The sequence below is a fragment of the Cyclopterus lumpus genome, chromosome 6 (assembly GCF_009769545.1).
Source record: "Cyclopterus lumpus isolate fCycLum1 chromosome 6, fCycLum1.pri, whole genome shotgun sequence".
Taxonomy (NCBI): domain Eukaryota; kingdom Metazoa; phylum Chordata; class Actinopteri; order Perciformes; family Cyclopteridae; genus Cyclopterus; species Cyclopterus lumpus.
In genome coordinates, this window is record NC_046971.1 from 10,383,686 (window position 1) to 10,409,181 (window position 25,496).

A 25,496-nucleotide genomic window follows, 5' to 3' on the forward strand; every position below is an offset into this window, starting at 1 on the left:
GATCGGTTCGGAATTTTTACAGTGAGTGGGTGAATGAGTCCATGAACATTTTAGGGAAGACGGTGAGGATGAATTGTGTGATGTTCACTATTTGAAATGGGTCTAAACGAAACGGGAGCAAATAAAGGGAGCCGGTGTGTTGGTGTGGCTGAGACCCGGGGAGAGTAGCCAAAATCTGGATACTGTAAGTGTGAAATATTTTCCCACCTTCATGTCTCGGGCCTCTACAGCCTGCCGCTTTCTGCAAGTATTGTTCAACTAATCGATACACCGGCGACGCACGTTCATCGATAAGACGGTCTGTGGTTTGATGTTTTGTCCTGTTTTTACACCGGTTATTATGATAAACTGCGACTTATTGCTCACAATGCGCTGCTGTTCAAAAATGAATAGTCGCACACAAAACCACTTACAGGCTAAATATAGATTTTTCCTCAATATTTCATTACATGACGATTTTGCACTTATTGTACACGCTATTGGAGGCTAATGTCGATACAGACAAAATGATGCAAATGGATCCACCCTGCCTCACCGACAGCCTCCTGGTTGTCATATTTCATCATCAATTATTAGTGAAGATGTGGCTTTGCTCTTTGTGTCACAATCAGCTGTGTGGTCAAAGTAAACAGAGCAACAGGTTACCCCCTCTGGATGCTGCTCCCGCTGCACAATCTGTGACGTCACACTGTCAGTGGGGCATTAAACACACCTCTTCTTTTTTACACCCAGGTGTCAAAGTGTGTGGCTGACTGGCCCTTTAGTGTGCAGGTGGACCCAGGCCAGAGGCAGCAGTGAGGATGGGAGGTGGAGGACAGCTGACGGAGGCAGGAGAGCAGGTCAGTGGGCGAGCTGGTGGCGTCTACACCTGGGAGGAGGTGCAGAGCCACTGCAACAGGAATGACCAGTGGCTGGTGATTGATCGGAAGGTTTACAACATTACGCAGTGGGCCAAAAGGCACCCAGGAGGGATCCGGGTCATCAGCCACTACGCTGGAGAGGATGCCACGGTAATGTTTTACATTTCAACACATTCCCTTGAAAACACAAGACAGCTTTGTTGTTGAGGTGTTCATAATTGTCAGTGGTGGAATGTTACTACACAAGTAATGTTCTCCAACACGGTTGAACATTGAACAAGTGGTTTCCAGCCTTTTACTGTTTAGGTTGAGCTTCTTACCACATGTCACCATTGCACCACTTAAGAGACACTGTCTTTCTAAACTTCTTAAATTATTTAATTTACAGTGGGTTTTTTTGTGTGCAATTGCCAAACACAAAAAACTGCTATTTGTGACCCATTAATTAAAACCACTAACTAATGTATCTGTTGACCAGTATGCTAAACCTTAAGCCCATTATCTGCTCTTTTGAAATTCTAAAACACATTTTTTTGTATTTACTGCATCACTTTCTCATTTCTGGTTCCCAGGAGGCATTCACTGCTTTTCATCCCGACTTAAAGTTTGTGAGGAAGTTTCTGAAGCCTCTGCTGATTGGAGAGCTGGCAGCGACAGAGCCCAGCCAGGACCGAAACAAAAACGTGAGATCAGTCTCAGATTCTTCACGTAAAAATGAACATCTCAGTATTCACGTCTCAGTGGGACAACATGGCATGATCGATACTATGTCCAGAAACACCTGAGGAAAAGGAGGGGGTCAGACCTTTACACATCTGTTGTGTTATTCATGAGTCTAACGGTGTTCAGGCACATCTCAGATTCTGGACACTCGTGTATTTAGCTGTTAAATAACTCCAACTGTCTTAATGCCTTGTTTTCTTTCTTCTTCTTTTTGTAATCTGTACTAAAACTGTAAAAGCCGCACACCCTCAAATGTTGTGAGAACATCCCCTTTTCTCTTGAACCCCCCAATGACTGGTGTTTTTCCACTGGGCTTTCAGGCGACAATCACACAGGACTTCCACACTTTACGTGCGAAGGCGGAGCGCGAGGGTCTGTTTCAAGCTCGGCCTTTGTTCTTCTGCCTCCACCTGGGTCACATCCTGCTGCTGGAGGCCCTCGCCTGGCTGATCATCTGGATTTGGGGAACTAGCTGGACACTGACCTTTCTGAGCGCCGTCATGCTGGCAACTGCTCAGGTGACTCAAACACCATCATCTCTTCCCTCACGCTGTCATTGTGGATGAACTTTGAGTTAATGCTTGTTTCTCTTCCTCTTCTGTAGCTGCAGGCTGGGTGGCTGCAGCACGACTTCGGCCACCTGTCTGTCTTCAAGAAGTCCAGCTGGAATCACGTGTTGCACAAGTTTGCCATCGGCCATTTGAAGGTAATTGGTATTCTCAGTTGTGCATTTTACTTTTCCCAAGATTTGACAGAGATAATAAAGGATTGTTTCCTCAGGGAGCGTCTGCCAACTGGTGGAATCACCGGCATTACCAGCATCACGCCAAACCCAACATCTTCAGTAAGGACCCTGATGTCAACATGTTGCACGTCTTCGTAGTTGGAGCAACTCAACCGGTGGAGGCAAGGAACTGATTTTACTTCTTTTTTTTCTTTAACATATTGTTATATAATCTTTGACCAGCTTCTCATCCTAACTCTGTATTCCTCTCTCTTACAGTACGGCATAAAAAAGATCAAATATATGCCCTATCACTACCAACACCAGTACTTCTTTCTTGGTATGTATGCTTAAACTCTTTAAAAAAGAGTGAAACTATGAAAACTTCACAGGAATAACAGTTCACTTTTCTCTTTTTTTAGTTGGACCGCCGCTTCTCATTCCAGTGTACTTCCACATTCAGATCATTCGCACCATGATTTCCCGCCACGACTGGGTGGTAAGACGATGTCTTCTGTCTACAGTGCAGATTATATGAGCATGTTCTACGTTATGTCAGGTTACACATGAGCTTTGTAAACATAAGAGATGAGTTGATCACAAAGATCGATCATATTAACCCTTCTGTCTTTATGAAGGATCTGGCTTGGTCTCTGTCTTACTACCTGCGCTACCTTTGCTGTTCGGTGCCCATGTATGGTCTGTTTGGCTCCGTGGTGCTCCTCAGCTTCGTCAGGTAAACAGCAAACACACACACTTACACAGCATAATGATATATTGTCATCAAACCCCACTCAGACACCTCCTGTTTGAAGCATATAGTGTAACACATGCTCTAAACGCAGCACGGAACAACTTAAAAAACAAAGATACACATTTACTGTCACTGACACTTACAATAAAGAGCTAGATAGGGAAGATCAAGTTTTAATGGAGGGGGACAAACACCTGGACCCCAAAATGTGTTCTTTTAAATCTTTTATGACTGATGTATAAATAATGAATAAATTACCTAACTTAAAGTGACTCCTCGTCTTTCTACAACTCCATATGGTGTCGCACATTATTCAGCCCCTTGTCTTGTGTTGCCTTGTATTAGGTTTTTGGAGAGCAACTGGTTTGTGTGGGTCACTCAAATGAATCATCTGCCGATGAACATCGACCACGATAAGCACCAGGACTGGCTGTCCATGCAGGTACCTGGTTCATATTCAAACAGTCCATACAGTCCGCTGTGCGTGCTGCCGGTGTATTAACGCGTCTTTTGTGTCATCCTCTACTGAAGCTGCACGCCACCTGTAATATTGAGCAGTCCCCCTTCAACGACTGGTTCAGCGGACACCTCAACTTTCAAATCGAACACCAGTAAGTCAGGGATAGAGTGCAGTTCAAAGTTTGGAGGAAAAACAGACAAAAGCTTCTGAAATTAAAAGAGTTCTATAGATAATACAATAAGTATTACAAGTAGAAAGATCTCAACGCTCCTGCGGCATGTAGTCATCGTCATCAGGTCTTATGTAGCCAAACTATTTTAACTTCCAGTAAAGATCCCAAAGTTTTCAAAGATATGAGAAATGTGTATCACATGATTTTAATATTTTACTCAACATAAACATCATGCAGTAGGAGAGCTTAAAAGAGCTGATGAGGTTTTGGAGATATTGGCTGGAGAGATATCTGTCTTCTCTCCAATATAATATATAACTATATGGCACCATCAAAGCGATACAAATACATTTGAAAAACTCTCTTCAGAGCTCCTGACCCGGTTACTCAAGATGATCCACACACCTTGTTTTGAGCTGTTTCATTTAGGAACTATGACTGAAAGAAAATAGAAAACTGTAGGGGTTACATTTCTGGAGCCCCTGTGCATTTGATAACTACAAAACACAACATGATCCTTCTGATGATATTAACTGAGAAAAGATTAAACTGTTCTGTTGTAAAATATAAACATTAGGACTGCAGTGTTTATTTCCTGCCAATATTCTGTAAATGAGAGTTAGAGAACTTTGTCATTTCTGTGAAATATATATACTGTGTATAGGATGATATAAGTACATTGGATTGAATTGCACTTGTAAAAAGTATTTTAAAGTTCACATTTGCTGTATTTGTCTTTGTAATACAAGCATATTTTTTGACAAATGCCTTCCTCTGTGTTCAGTATTAATTACAATAGAATGAACAGCCAATGTGGACATCAAATGACTGCTTTTTACTGGATGTAAGCTGGTTTAACTCTATTCAGACATTGTGAAACAACGGTGAATCCAGCCATCCTTCTCCATACCAAACAGTATCTTTTTAAATGACTAATCTGATTATATATTTAAATTCAAAACCCATTAGTTGAGACACGTTTGGCACTGATTGACGCCTTCTGTTCCCTTTGTCTTTGAAGTTTGTTTCCCACGATGCCACGCCACAACTACCACGTGGTGGCCCCGCAGGTCCGCGCGCTGTGTGAGAAACATGGCGTTCCTTACCAGGTGAAAACAATGTGGCGAGGCCTCGCTGATGTTTTCATGTAAGTCCAAGAATATTAGTTTATCATCTGATGAGACAGGTTGGAGGTTGTTCATCGTGCAAAACAAAGTGCAGCTGGCAGAATAACAAAGACAGAATGAGATATACATATTGTCATGACCAAATCTAAATTGTTGAGCGATGGATTGCTTGTCTGAAGAGTGTCATGTGTATTTTTGTTTCAGGTCACTGAAAAACTCTGGCGACCTCTGGCTTGATGCATATCTCCACAAATGACAACTTTAATTATCTGCAATGTACCGACAAGGAGCGCCATTTTTTTTCTCCTTTTCTGCATCATATATTGATTGTATCTGTTAGCTTTTATAATCCAGTCGATATTGTGTGAATGATCTTTCTTAGTGTTGGTATTATAGTTCACTTTTTTCAGATCCTGTGCCGGGTTTTTAGTGCTCGCAGAGTTTCTCTGAATTGCCTTACAGTGTCTTGAACAACAGTCGTATGGTGTTATGAATACAATTGTGAAAACTGATTGTGAGGTATTTACAGTGATTTTCATTATATTTTTATGTGAAGCAGAACAATAAAATGAGACAATTACACGGACAAATTACAAGTCCCGTGTAATTGAGGATGAATTAGTTACTGCACTTAATTTTAACTTACTTCTTGACTTGCAACTCTTGTTCTTATCTTACAGTATACAATAAAGGAAAAGTATTGACTGTTTATCCACCTCTGCTATTATTAATCCAATGACCAACACAAGAATTCTAAACAAAAGAGACAATATCAAATATTTGCACTTTTTTTTTTTTACAATATTAACTTTAAACAATTTTTCCCATAATATTTATAACTGTCTTTAAAATGTTTTTCCTGTATTTTCATTTAATTATTTTATATCACATTATCTCATAAATTCATTATTCCTGCCTGTGCAGTTTACACTGCGACATATCATGCTGCATAAAAACACTTTCATCACATCATCTCACAGTTATTGACAATAACTTCATGCAAGATTATTGACAGTTTCTCTGTGAAATTGAATTCTGATTATAACAGCAACAATATGTTGTTAATACCTACTGCTGATCTGCAGTTACCAACAGGATGAGACTACTTCTGAAACACAGAGTGTGTTTTATTATACCGGTAAACGGTAATATGAAAATAATTGGCTATATATCGGAAAATGTGTCAAACATTCTGGCACAGATTTAGATATGCGATAGCTAAGATCTACTTATTTTAGTCATTCAGTAAACAGCTGGAATATCGCCAATGAGCATAAAAATTGACCACACTGATCATACAAATATGTACATTACATGCATGTTGTGCTTACACATGTTCCCACACACACGCACCCGCATGCACACGCACACACACACACATACACATACACACACACACACACACACACACACAGTGCATAGATTCATATGTTCCTCTGTTCATACAACAACAAAATGTAATGTGACAACCAAAGAAAAGAAAACACTGGAATACATACACATTGGGTGATACAAAATAAATACACACTTAAAAATGTATACAACATCTCATTATGTTCTACTGTGGGTCATAATCTTCTGGAAGGGTCGTGCTGCTCAGTCTTTGTTGCCAGAGTCTATCCTCTCCTGCCGCCGCTTCATGATTTCCTGCAGCTCAGAGTCGCTGGTCTTCTGCAAGTAACACAGTTCATTTAAAAAGTATTTTCTCTTGAAACTTCTGTTCACCATTTACAAATGCGTACCCACATTTTACATTGAATTAATATTATCACAGGTAATTAATGTTTACATGTTTAAATGTTTACAGTTGAAGATCTGAGATTTAAGTTATAAATCTCACCCATGATTTAGTGTGTCGCAAAGTTTCTATTTACAATACGTAGAGTGTAAAGAGATTCATCTACTGTTTATTGTAAATAGGCACTTTGGCATAATTGTGTTTTGTGTATTTACTTATTCTGCATAACTGTTATTATGTTATTGTCCTTCTGAGACATATATAATAATATATAATAATCCTGTCCAGTTAAAGTTCAAGTTTATCGTCATATACTTTAAAAAGTACAGTTGAGCATTTAAAATGCAATAAAAATGCATCTGCCCTGGTTCTCACATCCCTAAAATATATTTATAATAAGACTAAATAAGGGACATTAACACAAATAAATAAATAATAAATAGTTATTCAAAGTGTTTACAGTGCTTGCTGTTCAGCAGTCTGACTGCATGGGGGTTAGTTCTGAACTCTTTTTGGACTTCACCTGTATGTATTTCAATAGTCTGACAGCTGACATCAGCTTGTGTGTGAGTGTACGGGCTTGTTGTAACGAGCCCAGATAAAGACCGAAAGATGGGCACGGTGAGCATTCATCAAATCAAGGCTATTTACTTTTTTTGCCAACGTGTTGAACCGGTGTTCAATTGTTGTGAAACCACTTTGCTGTAACAGGTGTGCACACAGTTTGCATGCTACTTGAACAAGTGTGTGACTGACCTCCAGCTGTGCTTTCTGCACGGTGGCCTGGCAATAGACACGGCCGCCTTCCTCCCCGCACACCGCCTTCAGTTCTTCTTTGTTGAGGGAAAAGAGTTGAGCTCCAGTCAGGATCCCCAGACATTCAACAGTTCTGCAAACAAACAATTCATTTACTCAATATAAAATATGAATGTATTTCTTAATAGAGTTCCTATTGGTAAGTGCACTGATGTTGCTAAAACACTGTAGATCCAAAGATAAAGTGTTGGCTGCATTTTAACATAAAACAGCAGACAAATCTGCATCCTGGTATTGTGCATGGCTCACTGGGATGGCTCGCTGGGACATTTAATGGAACTGAGCCATCATCAATGTAAGTAATTACACCTGTTCTTCCCAAGTCATCCTGAAGGGAGCGTGAATATCAAATGTCATGGCAATCCATTTCATATTTGTGGAGGTAGTATTCATCTTAAAGAAACTTTGAATGTTTTGAAAAAAGTACTACTGACTGTTGGGTTGTAGTGGATTTTATATATATTTGCACATGTAGATAAGAGAAGTTTATGTTTTAAATTAATACATAAAGAAAGATATGATAATTAATTTGGGATATTATGAGGAATATTCTGGAGGAATGTATTATGAAACATAAGAGAGGATCACTGTTTTATTATTCTGTTTTAATGACAAATGTAATGATTAACTGTATGATGCATGAGAATGAATGAATGTTTTATTGTTTAGACAATAGTTAAAATGGATGCCGATTGAAACCTAATGTGTTGCTTTTATTCTGAAGGCAGGATAGTAGGTTTTATTCTGATGGGGAACTTCCTGTCCTTGACCGGAAGTGTGAGCTTTGACCTCGCCAGCTTATCAATTGGCTTAGCGAACAGAACTGCGGCATCCTTTGAACTGACCAATGGAACTAACCTTTAGGTGTGAATTAATTTGCATGACCAGACTAACGACCGAGCATTTGTTCTGGGGAAACATGGTTCTACTGGTCTGGAGACTCGAGACAGCCCCGGTCTGTGGCTCCCTGGGAGCAGCAGTCCGTCTGTGGAGAGTTCCTCCTTTCTGGCCCCACGATCGTGAACGCTACATGAGTATTATCTTTGCCATTAAATATTGTTAAACTTTAACTCATTGAATCCTGAATTTCCTGCGGCCACGGGACCCGGAGCTTTGAACACAAATCTTACAACTGACAGTAAATTAATTGCAGAGGTGGAAGTAACAAATTACATTTGATCTTGTTCCTGTAACAATGTCGGTTTTTATGTGCTTGTATTTTTTATTTCTACTTTACTTTTTACTTAAGCAGGCTACAACTTAGGCTACTATTATCACACCCATTTAACTCTGCTAAATGTCATGTCGCAGAGTAAAAATCATGTGAAAGAGAGGAATGCACAACCAGATCCAGGATCACGTGTACTTATAATTAGTATTCATGTCCTTTGACATAGTTAAAAAAAGAAGTTACATCAATTTGAATTAATGACATCATCATGTCATTTGGCTAAAAGCATTGCGAAGTTGAGAAGCGCAGTGAGACCAGACCGGCCGAGTAGACAAAAAAACAGAGTAGACTGGTTATAGTGGGACAAACAGACAGCGTAGACTGGTTATAGTGGGACAAACAGCCAGAGTAGACGGGTGAACGGGTAGAGAAGTTGAACCCGCAGCAGATTGTGGAGAACTTGGTGGTGTCGTTCAGACGGGTGAGCACGACAACACACTGTGGAAATCTTAAAACGAGAACATCTGTAACCACTCTGTTGCGGCTATGACGTTGCCTAGCAACAGAGTTGCATGTGCACTCTACGCCTTGTGTACATTTTGTTTGTGCAATCTCTACTTTGCTTTAATATGTGTGTCAGTGGCTGCAGCCTGCTGTGCAGATTATATTGTTTACATGTCCACGTGCCCACAAACTCTGTTGACTCTAAAATAAGTTTCAGGCACCGCTGTGTCCATCGCAAGTTTAATTGTCTGAGTTTTGCCTCTTTTCAGGATAATTCTACAGTGGAGAAGGCAGTATATGTATATTTATATAAGTGATGCTCAGCTGTATGCATTGACAGACTGCACAGTCTGTTGTTTGGACAGAAAGGGTCTTGTTGTTGATGTTATTCCACTTATGTATTCGTTGACCTTCAATGTCATCTATTTGTAGCCTAAAAAGATGTTCTTTAATTTATCCGTGACAAATCCTCAGAGTACCTTGTAACTGGCCTACTTTTTTACTTTTACTGGAGCACACTATTCTAGAAGGCTACTCATTCCACCTCTGGCTATTAGAGTAGAAATACAATGCAGCTTTTAATGGGCCTACTTCTGTCACTTTAGTGAAAACCTTTTGGTGTGGGAGAAGTATTTATTTTGCTGGATTGATGAAGGTCGTGAAGGTGACTTACGGTTTTGAGAAACCCTTTGCGCTGAGCCATGCAGTGACCTGCTCCTGGCTTGAGTCAAAGGTGAGCGGTACTTGGCTGCTGGATGGTCGCTCCACGCGGAACTTCCTGGCGGGCGGCTGGCTTTTGTTCGCGGTGATCATCATCAATAACTCATTGTTGACCTCGTCCATCACTGCAGCACAGACACAGGACAGCAGACGGCAGAATTGAGCAATTATGACAAATAAGATCTGTAAATCCCAAATTGTGCTTTGTTTACTTTTTTGGGTGTTCACTCACTTTTGTCTTTGGGTCTACCCTTGAAGCTGTCTCCATGGCTCAGAGAACCAGGAGGTGACGTACTGTAGCCTGGCTGCACACACACACACACACACACACAAACACACGCACACACACACACGCACACACAGTTCATGAGAAACCAGCTATTATTCCACAAACAGGTTTGTTTTTCATCTCACTGGTGGTTGATACATGTTTGCCCAGGAGCCAAAGAAGAAAATATGTGTGTGAAAGAATTTGACACCAGGAAGAGTAGCTGCATGCAGTATCTGCTGCAGGGCGTTGGTGAACCAGCATGCAGCGTGCATGTGCAGTGCGTGTCCATGGGAATGTAGGCTTTTGTTGAGGGTGGGAACTTATTGCTGCACAATGACTAGGATCACAGCATGTGCAGAGAGATTGTACGCAAAGCTGCACTGATCTGGGAGCAGCGTTCAGATGATATGACTGCAAACATTCCTTTTACATAGTTGTTTAGCTTTGTATAAAAATAAAAATAAAGTTATGTAATTAAAACTGTGATTTATACATACTATCCATTGTTTTTATATCTATATAGGTTTTTTATTCAACTGATTACTCATCCCTTTAAAATATCTTTATCAGGACTACTCTTCATGTGCCCTAATCATCTTTGCACTTTTCCCAGATGCAACAATTCCCAGCAGTAACATTTGATTTCCCCCACAAGCGGTGTTAAAGAAACCTTGACCCGTCTCATTGCATCATACTTTAGTTTATGATTGCATTTCGCACAATTCATTGTCATCCCTCTTGACAACACAGCTGAGGGTGTGCAGCTGAGATAACGATCATGACTGTAGGCGGAGTAAGTGAGAGTGAACTGTCATATATAAAAGATCAAAAAGCTGGAACAAGTGTATTCACAACACAACATTTCCTGTGGCTGTGTTGCCTGTGGGAATGATAGAATTACACCACACAGCTACAAAAGGCTCAGAATGAATGTAACTGTTTTTAACAATGCCAACAGAAAAAGGTGCTAAATTCCATAATCAGAACTGAAGGATTGCCGACGGCTGGGCAGAGTCCCATCACGACTATCTATCATTACCATTCATACCCATTCATACACCACAGGCACAGCCTACAGGAGACATTTGGGGTTAAGTGACTTGCTCAAGGACACATTGACATGGAGTCGGGGAGCCGGGGATCACTTGACATGGTGTGCCGATCCTCCGACTGCAGGACGACACGCTCTACCAACGAGCCACAGTCACCATCACTCCACTATATTTAAATAGATAATAGTTGTTTACTGCCGTATCGCTGTGTTTGCTGCTGCTGTAATGCTTTCCTTTAAGAGCTTGCACATACACAGCCAACGGTTTATCGTGTCCATCAGAGAATGTAATGGTAATGCACTGCATGTATAGTACAACAGGTCACCTGGTTGTAGACGGCTTCTGGCTCCTCGATCTTCACCACGTCCAGGATGTTGACAGGGACGAAGCCAGCCTGACCGCTGCGATTCCGTAGCTTCCACCACTGTTTGTCATCCTCTATCACCTGTGAGACATGTTTCACATCTCAGTCCTGCTAACTGTAATTAAACTCAAGTCTTGTGAAACACACACACACACACACACACACACACTCACACACATACACACACACACTAAATTGCTTCAGTGCTTTCAGGGTTTAACACTGGACATTTGCTCATTAAAACAATGTGAAGAGACAAATCCGATTAGGTAAAGTTTAAATGTCAATTTATGTTTTTGCCCCAGAAGGGGGAGGGGTTCGCATCCTCCCTGCCAGATGCTACAATGTACATCTGCATTTGTTTTAGATTTTATTTAAAATGACAAAATAACGTTTACCTCAAGGATTTCATCCTGCAGCACTGACAGCTCGTTGGCATTCCGTGCTACGAAGTGGTAGCGAATTTTGGCATATTTGCGAGTGGGGGGCATCCCATTGTAAGACCTGTTAAGACAAACGGTAGTCGCTCATCACACTGTGACATGTTTTTTGAAGTGTGAAAGTTTGGGAAGGACTTCATTACTTACCCATTTGACGAGCTTGAGGATTGTGTTCCATAATACTGAAAAAGCAGACAGATTGTTACATGTTCAGGATTACGACCTGTAATGGTCGGTGCATCACAGACAGTAGCCAACAAACAAGCCCCTTACGTCTTCAGCTGAGTGTTTTCTGTAATCGGGGCTGGTAGGAGACCCCAGTGGCCCCGTGGGTCCCTCTGTTTCCCATGGGGCCGTCCTGAGGAGCTCCAACGGCGGCTCCCAGCCATTACGAAACTTAGGGCGATAAGGAGGCGCGCACTGATCTCTGGGCCACTCCGCTCTGCAACAGGAGCAACATGATTGTCAAAATGTGTCCCTTTAAGCTACACATCCGTACAGAAAGAGCCGGTCGACATAATGCATTAAGCTCTCGATTGCTCCAGATGGTCCGGCTAAGCAGTTTGCATGTCGTCAGTGTGTGACTGGGTGTGTGAATGAGAGGCTTGAAGCTGTGACGCGCTTTGGATAAACGTACTATTTAAATGCAGCCATTTATGTACCTAGGTTTGGTCCATCCATCCCCCAGCAGCTCAAAGATGGTCATCTCTTTGGGGGTGAGGTGTCCCCGCAGGAAGTCGACCGTGTCTTTGGAGAAGTGAGGGGAGATTACTGAACGCACAAGTTCAGGACTCCCACAGCTCTGCAGCACCTGTGGACGCATTCAGAAGTTTTTAGCAATGTTTGTATATATTTATTATATACCAAACATTAAGTGCCATTTTCGATACTAGAAAGTATACTAACATTTTTTTTAGGTGTTGTGTCTAGTGTCCAATAAAGAAATTAAACTTAACTAAACATGCTGTTTAATCTGAATGTGATTTATTATTTTCAGATGAAAATCAATAAACAGCACCCTGGATAAAATATCGATTAAATGCATCAAAAATCTCTGCATCTTAACTATATTGTAAAACAACACATGTATATAAAGTGCTGCATGTGGATTATTGATGAGCCACACTTCTAATCTTACTGCTCTGGCTTTATCTTGACCTTATCAAGCAAATCAAACAAGATAACTGCACATGATCAACAGGCAGAGCCTAATCACAGCTGCCGTTCTATCCAGCAGTATCAAAGGCGTGGCCGTAAAGTGCAGAGTCGGAAACCTGCACTATGTAAATGTGGCTGCACCTGAGTCACAGCTGAAAGCCACGTTGCTCCAGTCTGGTGAGAGTTTAGCAGAGCGCCAAGGGGTGTGGTGGCAGACAAAATAAAAATAATAAGAGGAACGTTTTACGGCAACAATGCTAGCGCTTAACTGCTTTGATTCAGTGCGTTTTCGTCAGGGCTCAGTCAACATTGAGGATATCAGATGACATGGAGAACTTATTTCATTGGCATTCACAAAAGATGATGGCATCACCTGTAATACCCTTCATCCAAATCTGTATCTGACACACACACACACTGAACAGATGTATAGCTCTTACCAGCTCCAGGGGGCCGAAGAGAAAATGAACCAGCTCAGACGCACTTGGATTTTGTATGTGTTTCTTCAGTTTGGCCTGCAGGGGGCGCCATGACAGATACACAGTGAGAAGGCGATGAACAGAAGACAAGTGATGACTGAGGAGAGGTTAGGAGCTGTGATATCTCACCAAGAGGTTGAGGGCCAGCTTCAGTTTCTGCAGGCTATCAATGAACTCTGCTTCAGTGGGGGGCTTGGCTCGCAGGGTCAGCATGCCCTCTATAAACAACAAGAGCAACAATGACCACACACAGACTCCAGAGTTACCAGCCCTCCATTCAGACATATCACAGACAGGACACAGGATTCACTTTCTGGCCACAGTTCAAAGAAATTGTATTTTTTGTCAGGTATATAAAGGCAAGCAGTACAATAATGGTTTTAATTAACAGCTCTGCATTTAGAAACAAATCTCCTTGACCAGAGAGTAAAGCGTAAGAAAGAATGTGCTACATCAGTGTTTCTCAACTTGTGACCCAGAAGGCCTCAACATTCTCACAACCCCAGAAACCAGAGTCATGTAATTTAGGAATAGTATTCTTTTAAATTGTATTTTCAGCTATGGAAGTTTGAATAAAGATCACACCTACTGATTTAACTATACCTAATCATATTCATATAATATATATTTGAAACGTTTTGATCAACATGACCCGATATGGGATCCTGAAGCCAAAGTTGAGAAATTGATTCTCTAGAAAGAGAATACATAATTTTCAGCTCATTTGTCTGTGTAGTTGGGGACAACACACACGTTGTGTTACTTACTACCAAAAGATGTGTATAAAAGCAACACATACGTGTGTTTGCACCTGACCAGGCACATAGAAAACAACACATCACGTGCATGTATGTAAAGAATGTTTTGCTGCGATGGAAACAAGGTGTGTTAACATAAAAACACAGCATCACACCGGTGTTGGTTGGTAAAACATTACTCAGCGACATGTTACAGTCTAGAATATTACTTGGCACCTTTACTTTGTTATAATTATCTGCTAATACACTTTCGGGCCATAGATGAACAAACTTTTGTTTTCAATTCAAATAGTTTGGACTTATTGAATCTGCATCTCAAGGCAGCCTCCATGCATAGTTTAACTAGTGCTTCCTTTTGGTATGCCAATATTTTTTTACATAATAACAGACAGACCAAAGCACACTGATAATCATTTTAACGTGCCAGAAATACACCAGTTGAGCTTTCCCAGGGAGTGGATGAGAAGTAATACTATGACACTTGAGTAATGAGTATTGTGTTACTTAACAGAAAGCCAAACTGGCCACTGCTACCACACATGCATCACTGGATGACAGTCCAGGGCCACAGGACGCAAACAGAAAAACATGGCAATGTGAGCAATACGAGCATATTGTCACTGCATTCGTGCCACCACAGCAGAAGAAGGGAGACAGACCTGCTGGTCCTTTCTTCTTATTCTTCTTACTCTTGTGGCGCTGGTTGAGCTGAGAAAAGGCCTCCGTAGCCTTTTGCAGCCGCGCCACAAAGATCTCGATGTCATCCAGGGAACAATTGAGGATTTGCTGAGGGAGACAAATCCCGTGGTTTAGCTTGAAGAACATAGCGCCATGAGCCGGTGAAATAAGCTGTGTAATGTAATGACCGGCGTCGGTGTGGATAAAAAACACTCACCACATCCTTCTCGATGCGTTGGGCCAGTTTTTCGTGTGACTCTGGGTCATTTTGTCTGGAGGCTCTTTGATCTGCATGCAAACATAAAAAAAAAGCTCATGTGAATGCACATTTTGCATAAAATGTGAGCTGTGCATGTGAGAAGGGCTTTCTTTTGAGTGCATGTGCAGTTTGTGTATTCTCACCCTGCGTGTTCATGGCTGCCGCGCGTCCCTTCACAGCAGGTGAGGGGCCCTTAGGGGCCGAGCGGGGAAGGATAGTTTCTCTGTGACGCTTCATTTTCTCCTGGTTCACCCTGGAGGATGAGGAGGAGGCATTGAGACCTTCAGAAATCTAACATCAAGTTAGCTAACCACTAATTAGAAGTCTGTGTGGCCTCCTTCGATGTGTATTTGACTGCAATAAGCTGTGTGTCTTTCACTGTTCTCACTTCAGAGTCTGAAGCCTCATTTTCTTTCCATGCTTGTTGTCTCCAATGGCACTGTCAATATCTGCATGAACCATCTCCGCCTGAAGAAAGTGAGGAGAGACATACAGAGTCAAACTTCACATCCTGTATGGTGGTGGACTTTTAAGGCTGAAAGCAGTTTCACTGGCAGCCAGTTACCGATCTAGAGCCTAGATCCAGTTGCAATACTGCCATGCCAAATTGAATAATGAAAGTTTAATGCATTGGAGTAACGTATAATCCATTCATATATTTAGAAAATGTAGTTTTGATTCTGATCATCTATGCAAAGCTTTGGTTTCTGGTTTCTCCACATTGAATAACTGAAGTGTCACAGTTTTAATAGATAAGAAACTATATTATTTCAATAAAGACAAAGGTAAGCGATATGTGATGAGCCAAAGGTCGTATTCAGATTATCAAACCCTGCTCAGTGTTTATGAGCCAACATTTCTTGTAAATTATTTCTTTGAACTTACTAGTAGTCTTGTGATTCTGAACTACTGAGAGGTAAAGTCTTGACAACAAGTTATAGTATTACATCTCTTCTGGGAACATTTCGCTGAACAAGGCTGCAAAATATGTAAAAGGATACACAAGCACTCTGCCACAACCAGCACTTGAAATCGGACCTGGTGCTCCAACAACAGCAGCTTGGATTTACAAATGACATAAAACACAAAGCCAGCCAATCATGCACAGACGATAAAGGACGCAAACGGAGCCAAGCCTGCATCATTTAAACAGACTCACCTCCACCTCGTCGCAGTGGAAGAAATGGATGTCGGGTTTGTGCTGCTCGTTGTCCTGACACACCAGCAGGAGGACGGAGGGGTATCGTGTCTGATTCAGGACCGTCTGACTCATGTGGATTGTGGGAAGAGGGAAATTCTCCAACTCTTCCTGCAGGAGCACAACAGAGGAACAGTTAGAAGAGAGGAGGAAGAGGAAGAGGAAGAGAAAGATAATATCTGAGTGGGCCTGAGTATGATAGAACAATACTACAAATAGTCTTCAAAGAGTGATGAGAGAATTAATATTACTCTCATATCTGCAAATATGAAGAGACCACAAGCAGCTGTTTAGCTTCCTACAAAGACGGGAATTGGGGGAAAACAGCTAGCCTAGCTCTGTCAAACGATAACAAAATGTTCCTCACAGTACTTAAAACTCACTAATTAACAATAATCATATACTGTTTGTTTAAATGCAAAAGTGTAAAAAACAATAATTTGTGTTGTGGGATTTTGTTATCTTTGGACTAAGCCAGGCTCTTGCTGTCTCTGCTTGCTTCTCGTCTTTATGCTAAGCTAAGCTAACCGTGTGCTGGCTGTAGCTTCATATTGAAAAGACAGAGGGATATCAGTCTTCTCATGTAACTTTGGGTAAATAAGCAAATTCCCCGAAATGTGTAACTATTCCTTTAAAGGTTGTTCAATGTGTGAATTGACAGAATCACAATAAAAACTAAATTGTACCACATTTAATTAAAACTTAAACAGACATCTGAGCATGTTTGTATTGCGTTAAGTTGGGGCACTTGTGAGCAACAGATTAAAAACTTATTGTCAATATCGATGAACAGAAAGCCAATATATCCTTACTTTTAACTCTAAAAACATTGGATCCAACACCCTCCATAATGCACCGTCAATGCATCTTTTATTAGAAACTCCCTGGCTGGTAAAATTCTCACATCTTTTAAACTCCAAGCCTCACTAGTGCAGGTTTTCTGCATGCGCTTTATAGTGTCTAATGCTGTAGATCCCAAACACAAACCAGTGCCTTCTAATGTGACGTGTATTACATGCCAACATAATCCGATGATGTGTTTTTGGATGTGAAGCCATACCTGTGTGTCACAGTCCAGCAGCCTGACCGCCTTGTCGGTGACCTGCAGGAGCATCTCCTGGGTCCAGATTTTGTCTTTTGAGTCCAGAAGGACCAGTTTCTTGACGGCATCGTCCACTGTGGTAATGGACTCTGTCCTGTCCATAATGAACGTGGAGAGATGCTGAGTAGAAAACAGTTAGTTGGTAAATGAAGGGTAAGGATTTTGGTTGTCAGAGGACGTAAAAACAATGGCTTTATGGAAGGTAGGAAAAGTACGTTGATGTTAATCTGAAATACAGACTGTGTTAGTTAACTGGCTGTATTAAGTTAATAGTTTGAACATTTGGGAAATAGACTTATTTGTTTTCTTGCAGAGAGAGAGAGAGATGAGAAAAACTACACCCTCAGCCGCCAGTTAATTTAGCTTAGCATTCAAACTGGCAACGTTGTACAAAATCTGGATACTGTCATGACAGCATTACTTGATTGATCTGATATCAAACCTGAAATATTACCACTTCGGTTCTCTCAGCTGCTGCCAGCGAGGCTCTTATCTGAGACTACCTGCCCATGTGTGATAACAGTGAGGCATTTAGTGAAATATTACCCCCACAGTCACAGGACATAGTTCACCATCCCTGACCTATGAAGCATGTGTCAGATTAAGATTTCCCATCATCAGCTACCCACTGCTGCAATCAGAGGCCTGATTGCTTTATTCTGAAAGAGTTTTTAAATTTAAGAATTTACTCTTGAAAGAATACTCAAGAGATTAACTGTCTGCGTTTATCTCTGGCCAAAAGAACAATACATAACATTTAGAGTAAGTGAGTTTCTTTTATCTTGTTTTTCCCATGAGGTTCAGTGAACTTTTAAAACAAATCATTACCTTTGATATTTCCTTTTTTAAGCCTGATTTTATGTGTGACAGGAAGAATTGAGAAAAAGAGAGAATTAGAACCAATTAGCCTTAGCTGGATTACATCTGGACACCTAATACGTATGGGGTTTACAACTACTGCAATAACCGAACAAGATTTTCCATCTTAGTTGCTCATTTTATGAATATTTTAAAATTGTATCTCTATTATATTTGTATTGAGTTCATTTTATGTTATCTCAATAACTCTTTATTTACCTCCCCAGTCACAAGTCAGGTGAACCACATCCATAAGAAACACATTAATGATGCAGAAAAGTAAACATTTAAATAATACAGAATGTTGATTCAAAGAGCAATGTCCAGGAAACTATTATTTTTAACCTTAATAATAAAGTAAAGTTAGTTAAAGAGCCTCTCACACTGATTTACCTCCCAACCTTTGTAACACTATTAATTAAATATGCAAGTTTAAAATCTTTTGCAAAGCTTTCTACTTCTACATATATAAATACAGGAATGTTGAAAATTCTTTTCAGATAATCACATATGGAGCGGATCTTACCTCAACATGATACTGCGACGTCTCATGCATGATATAATTGGAGTTGGAGTATTTTTTCCTCTGTTCTGTTGATAAGAAAAGAAAAACACCAAAAGTGAAAAACTGACAATCCCAGTACTGCCTGTGATGGTAGTGTAAATCTTTGATGTAAACAGCCAGCAGTGACACTGACCTAAACTCCACATGTTGCCCGTTACAGCAGAGAGAACAGCTGAAACAAAACACTTATGTGCAAGCTGAAAAGACCAGCAAAGCAATAAGGAAGTGAAAAGAATATGTAACGTGTGGGGCGTTTTTTTTCACGTTTTATTTGTAGACTTCAGTCAAATACTGTTCAATATTAACATATATTTTGAATGAATAGTAAATGGTGTTTTACAATATATTTAACAATAGTGCAGTAAAAAAAACGGTGGCTTTTCTCTGCAAGAAGTGCAATAGTGGTCAACACTTTAAAAAAATGTTTATATCATTTTGTGTCCAGAAGGCAAATAGAATGAACACAACTATCTGAAGAGTTAATTATTGAATCATCATCATATAAAATAGTCTGTGTGACTAGAATTACAGCCTAGAATTACATCTTGCTACATCCAGGGCACCAATTACACCGATTTACTGCAGGGTCAAAGATCGATAGTACTACTTCTCAACAGCACCATGCTGTGTTGCTGTGAATTTAGCCTGACATTTTCTCATTTTTAGAACAAACCTGTTAAATAGTAATGCAGGTAAAAGTACTTTAAATAGGGGCATGTCAATATTCTTTTGTCAGTGCTACCAGTGATTTAGATTAAACCAATGTCACCACGCAAATTCACACAGAAAAGATTCACTCTAGACTAGGGTTGCACGGTGTACCGATACTAAAAAGGTACCGCGGTACCAGTATGTTCAAAACGATACGGTTTTGCATATTTTTAGTATCGATACTTTATTAAAATAGCGCGCGATCAGCACCTTTAATGCTGCCCAGCGCGTTGACTGCAAGGGGGCGGGGCTGCGCAGCGCTCACACACTAACAGGCAGCGCTTTTTGTATTAAAAAAAGATGCGGAAAGTGCACTGACATACAGACAGTGAAGGAAGGCCCACTGACACACAGAGACCCGTCTGCAAAACGTGTTTCAAAGCCACTCAGACCAAGGAGCAACAAGTCAAACATTAAAGCACCTTTCAGACAGACACCCCGAACTTTTCAAAGAGTTTAAAGAACGACAGGTAATCAAATGTGATTATAAACATGGTGCACACCTTAAGCTCACCCACATACAGCCTAACATTGTAGCCTTAGCCTTTGACGACCAGTCTATATGATCATGAGGTCACAATGCACACGTGTACTAAATGAAACACAATTGATGCAAAATGGCTACATGCTGGTGGATCTTCAGCTGTCTTTTTTATTTTAGATAAGGAAAAATAATTATTCCATGAATTAAGATAAAATATGAACTCTACAATTGCTCATACTTATGGAAGGAACTATGTAATCATCTGGTCAGATACGGACAAAAGGCCTACATAGCCGTGTATAATCTCAGCTATGATGGCACCATGTAGTTTTCATTAATATCTTGTTGTAGGCTAATACTAATATTAATACCATTTGTTAAGTGTTGAAAAAGCTGGGAAGGAACAAGCTGGTAAAAAGTGAACCATACAGATGTTTTATTTATTACTATTATAGAAAAATATACCAGTATCGTATCGTATTTGTGGTATCGTATCGAATTCTGGTATCGTATCGTAAGTATCGAGTATCGTGATATTTATGGCAGGTATCGTATCGAAGTTCGAATTTGCTATCATGACAACCCTACTCTAGACATATTTTAAGACATACGACACTCTGCTCTGAATAATAACATTTTACTTGTTCACAAAATAACATTTTTTAAAACTACTTGCACAAAAATGTAAAAAGCCCATCTACTCCCCCCTAAACAAATCCAGAATCCACACAAGATTGATATATTATCAACTATTAAGTTTGTATGGGGAACCTTCAAACAGTTGCTTATTTACACATCTGGCCATTACGGAGCAACATTATCATTCATTTGGAGTTTTATTTCTGGGAATCTGGTGAATTTAAGTCCAGTATTAAACTAAAATTAGGTCATGACCAAGACCAGAGTGTACATCAAGACTGAGAGACCAAGACTTTGAAGGGTTAAGACCAAGTCCAGACAAAGGCAAGCCAAGATCAAGTCAAGAACCAGAGCAGTGTGGGTCCCAGTGCTGCTTCTTCTAGGTATACACATTTCTTTCCAGACAGCCACAGCTTTCTCCTGTCTACCACGTGTGAATGGAGCGGCGATGTGTGACAGCCGTTAACGTTTACAACAATTCTAATTAGATGTGAGTTACATTATTGGTTGCATTTGAAGCAGGAAGTTTTACATCTTATCCTAGTAATGATATCAACAAATAAATTAGACATTGCACACACAATTTAATGATACACCGGCAGCTTCGGAAAAAATCAGCTGGACTTTAAGTCTAAATATAATTTAAACGGGTGAGTTATATAAAAATTCACAGTTGTCATGGACGGGGAAATTACATATAGAGGCCAAGACCGTTTTTTTGTACCTGACTGTAAACATTACTGTTTACTTCTGCTGTAAAGTTTTACCATGTAGTCTATGGAGATTGACTTGCTTTTGATGTCATTCCCAAGTGGCCATTTTGGGTATTGCAAGTTTTGGCACTTAATTTCTCAGCACCAGAGCTTGCCACATGCCAAAAGAAATATTTTGAACAATACATTTAATTACTGTTTACTTCTGCTGTAAAGTTGGGCATTTTACCATGTAGTCTATGGAGATTGACTTGCTTTTAATGTCATTCTCAAGTGGCTATTTGGGGTACTGCAGTTTTTGGCAAATAATTTCTTAGCACCGGAGCTTGCCACATGCCAAACAAAATATTTAGAACAATACATTTAAAAATGGTGACCTGTTAAAAGTTGTAATGTCATTTGTAAACAATCTATTTGAAATCCCAATCAATTGGAATTGTTGACAGCGCTGCATGTACCGTTGGCTGCAACCATTGTCTTCAAACCAGTGTGCTCATTGACCTATTTACCGGCTGAATAGTCTGCAGGTAACAATTACGGTTAAATGAGAACATGTTCTTATCAGCTCCAGATCCATATCAGGTCTCTTTATGTCCCCCACCCAATAGAGTCAACATTTTGATGCAGCACAGGCGTTCTCTCCATACAGACGTTCAGCCACTTTTCACTTTATGTGCTTTTTGGTGACTGTGACACAAAAGCTCTGCTGTTTGTATAACCCTTAACCAATATGTGCCAAGCCTCTAAATATCATAATATCTATTTATTGTTGATTTAGTGTGATGATTCATGAGCTCAGCCTTTTCCATGATCCCAGCAGCTTTTTTGTATGCAACCGCTGCCGCTGCCCAAATGTCGCAAGCATGTTCCTGCTATTTCCTCTCTGCTGATTCCTTCCTGCTTGGCTCAACACATGTGAAACACAAGCGTCAAGTGTCGTACTGAAAGTTGAGCTTGCCCCATGTCTTATTAATGGACTGACATTTACTCCAATCAATTCACTTGCAGCTTGCAATAAGAGCCACTTAGCAGGCGGATGGGCAGATCTTCAGGGCTCTCCAGAGTCAATGACCAGTGATAAACATAGCGGCCTGGCCGATTACCAAACCAATACATGGCCCAGATCAATCGGACAATCTAATAACTGCCCTTTAAACAAACTGAGACATGATATTTGCGATATGATGACTCATCCCCAAAGAAAGGCAGTAAAACATTTTGATACAATGCCGTTAAACTGAAACTTTTTGCTTTTGTAATTTAATTAACAAAAACAATTAAATCCCGTATCGCCCAAAAAGGCTGAATGAGCCACAATATGCATTGTGGAGGAGAAGTCCAGCTGTTTCCACAATGATTATGTCATCAAATGTATCATATCAACAAACAGTCTGATTCACTACCGAGTTGCCCTCTAAAACTAAACAAATGAATACAAGTTAACATCATGCATTTGTCTATCAGGAACAGTAAGAGGCCAAACACGTACCATCATTTTGTAAAATACAGCCACTGATAACTGGAATTACACTACAACTATTGAATCTATCAGACATTCAATTGAATGTTATCCATACACAGACTTTAAAGAAAAACAGCAGAGCTAGACAATATCAAAGTGATAACTAACACCTGTTAATTCAGTCTCACAGCCCAAACGCATTTTACCTGACATAAACATGCTCCTCAACCACAAACCAAGAAACTCAAGAAAGCTGCTGGATGGTCTGAAGTCCAGGGGTGATGAATCTGATGTGGCACGTCTCTGCTCTAACACCAAAACTGCTGATAACAGGTGGGAGGACCTGTGCATCATTTGCATCTGCTTTGTGCTGCACTGTGTGAGTGATGGGGAGTTTTGCAAACGAGATATTGAGCTGGGACTTTTGCTGTTCCTCTACATGTTTACTCAGCAACAAACCTTTATCTATCCAAATATCTCCCACTGTTATGGATGGTGCACAAGATTGTGCACTATCCTGCCTCTGTGGTTCGGGAGGACAGGCCTGCTGCTGTCATCCTCCAGTAAAAAGTGACCATCTGCCACACAAGATGCAACGAGCCAATGAAAAACAGCAGAGCCTCGTCACACTTGCAGCGGGATATCACAGGAGTGGGTGGGTCCTGTGGACTTACAGCACAAAAGTACTTCACAGGCAACGAGGGGCACAGTCAGATGCTTCGAGAGCATCTTGCCTCCCTACAATACATTATCTGTCATTTGAGGCCATTCTATATTTGGAACAGTGCAGCCATGCACAAGAGCAGGTTGGCCGGGCAAACCTCAGTGTAGGTTTCTATCGTTTATGCTATACAATGTTCCTCTATGTTGGTGTGGAGGGAGGTGCTGGCAGGAGCCAGTGAGCTAATGTCTGAGGCAGCGCGGAGAGTCAGACCACCTCTTCCTTTTCCCTTTTCAATGCATCTTTTATTCACCTGCAAAACATGGGCATCCCCACCCTGTTCCAACCACATATGAAAAACAGGCACACCCTGCACATTGCAGTCACAGACACGCACACGCACACACACACACACACACACACACACACACACACACACACACACGCACACACGCACACAGGCACACACATACACACCCTAGCACAGGTATGCTAAGATAGTATCATGTCATAACTGCAGTATTGAGTTTCACCAGAGAACTGACAGATTAGAGCCTGACAATTCAAAGTATACACAAAAGACTAAAGGACAATATAAATATACCGCTGCACAAAACGTGACTAAAAAGTGCAGACAAACAACCAAAAGATTGACGCATCAGACAACCACCCCCCCCATGCTGTGCAGGCCTGGCATAGAGCTGGAAACTGAAATTCCCTTCAGGAGCCCTGCCTCCCTCCCATGTCACTCAGCGTCTGACAGAGGTGTCAGCAGCCTGAGCACGACAGGGCCCCTCAGCAGGACCTTGGCCCCCTCTTATCACCGTGTGTGTGTGTTCTGGGGAGAGAACTGTGATAGTCCAGCAAGGCCGCGAGGCTGCAGCAATAATCGGCCGAGTGAGGGAGCTGGATTTCCTGACAGTCATTTGCATAGCAAATGTAATATTTTTGTGATTTTAGCTTATAAATGTAAACAGTTGGGGTCTGTAATTTTTAGAAATAGCATATTTGTTGGGGATCATTATCACATGTGGATTTATACAGATTTTGTGCGAGAGAATATTAACAACAGCCGGACGGTGTATGTGGGATTGACTCAAAATTAACTGCGGTGCTGCAGGTCCATTGTTCCTCTCACAGCAACAGAGCGGCTCATTTATAGACGACAGTGAAGGTCAACAATCAGGCTTTGACTACAGAGGCAATATGTATAAGTAGAATAAATCGTTAAATATATTGTTTTCCTAGGATTTTAGAAAAATATAGAATACAATATCTGCCTTTAAGAATATAAATAATAATGGGTGTTGAAGAACATACTTAATAAAACAGAACTATTCCTTAACAATTAAGAGTGTATGATCTCCCAAATGACTCATCTCCTAAATGACTCAACCGCCTGTCTGAAGTGACTCATGCCACAGAAATAAGGGCAGAGGTAATTACAGGTGAAGGGCATGTAAAGGCAAAGTCTTGAAAACAGACCAACAAGGAAATTCTCCTTCTAACTAGGCAGAAACTTCCCTTCACACTTCCATGCAGTCACTTACCGTAGAGGGCCTTGGCGCTGATCTTGCTGTCTGATCTGGCCACTCCACTGCAATGACAAGAAGAGGAGACGGGGTTACGCTGCATGTTCTTCATCCTCACCCCTCCACCTCTGGACGTCAGTGTCACAAACCCTCTGAATCCCCCACACTGTCAGTTCTCATACACGCAAGTACCACACGATAGGAGTGATATGTGCAGAGAGCAGACTGGCCCGCACTGGATGAGATTAGCCTGAGATTCTGAGCATATGGACCAGCCAGGGAGAGAGAGGGAGAGTGGAAAAGGAAGAGCGGGGGAGGGTAAAAGGAGGTGTGTGGGGCAGGC

General features: G+C 41.0%; 2 protein-coding genes across 2 annotated transcripts in view; one reads left to right on the plus strand and one right to left on the minus strand.

Annotated features, from left to right (window-relative positions):
• Positions 1-5,539, plus strand: fads2 (fatty acid desaturase 2). Its single transcript, XM_034535277.1, has 13 exons — positions 1-184; positions 733-1,010; positions 1,433-1,543; positions 1,904-2,101; positions 2,188-2,289; positions 2,364-2,489; positions 2,587-2,647; positions 2,730-2,806; positions 2,946-3,043; positions 3,407-3,503; positions 3,593-3,672; positions 4,715-4,840; positions 5,025-5,539. Exons 2-13 carry the CDS (start codon positions 801-803, stop codon positions 5,074-5,076), a joined length of 1,338 nt encoding a protein of 445 aa, XP_034391168.1. The 5' UTR covers positions 1-184; positions 733-800; the 3' UTR covers positions 5,077-5,539.
• eps8l2 (EPS8 like 2) overlaps positions 3,877-25,496 on the minus strand; it is a 25,240-nt gene continuing 3,620 nt past the window's right edge. The window contains exons 3-21 of the mRNA XM_034535276.1: positions 25,172-25,218; positions 18,913-18,977; positions 17,487-17,648; positions 16,388-16,537; positions 15,617-15,696; positions 15,372-15,481; positions 15,187-15,257; positions 14,951-15,077; positions 13,663-13,751; positions 13,495-13,569; positions 12,559-12,707; positions 12,170-12,338; positions 12,044-12,078; positions 11,855-11,960; positions 11,418-11,537; positions 10,002-10,074; positions 9,723-9,894; positions 7,315-7,447; positions 3,877-6,491 (exon numbers count right to left, since the gene is read on the minus strand). Of these exons, the coding sequence (XP_034391167.1) occupies positions 6,417-6,491; positions 7,315-7,447; positions 9,723-9,894; positions 10,002-10,074; positions 11,418-11,537; positions 11,855-11,960; positions 12,044-12,078; positions 12,170-12,338; positions 12,559-12,707; positions 13,495-13,569; positions 13,663-13,751; positions 14,951-15,077; positions 15,187-15,257; positions 15,372-15,481; positions 15,617-15,696; positions 16,388-16,537; positions 17,487-17,648; positions 18,913-18,977; positions 25,172-25,218 (2,008 nt within the window). The 3' untranslated portion in view covers positions 3,877-6,416. The remainder of the gene's footprint in view (positions 6,492-7,314; positions 7,448-9,722; positions 9,895-10,001; positions 10,075-11,417; positions 11,538-11,854; positions 11,961-12,043; positions 12,079-12,169; positions 12,339-12,558; positions 12,708-13,494; positions 13,570-13,662; positions 13,752-14,950; positions 15,078-15,186; positions 15,258-15,371; positions 15,482-15,616; positions 15,697-16,387; positions 16,538-17,486; positions 17,649-18,912; positions 18,978-25,171; positions 25,219-25,496) is intronic.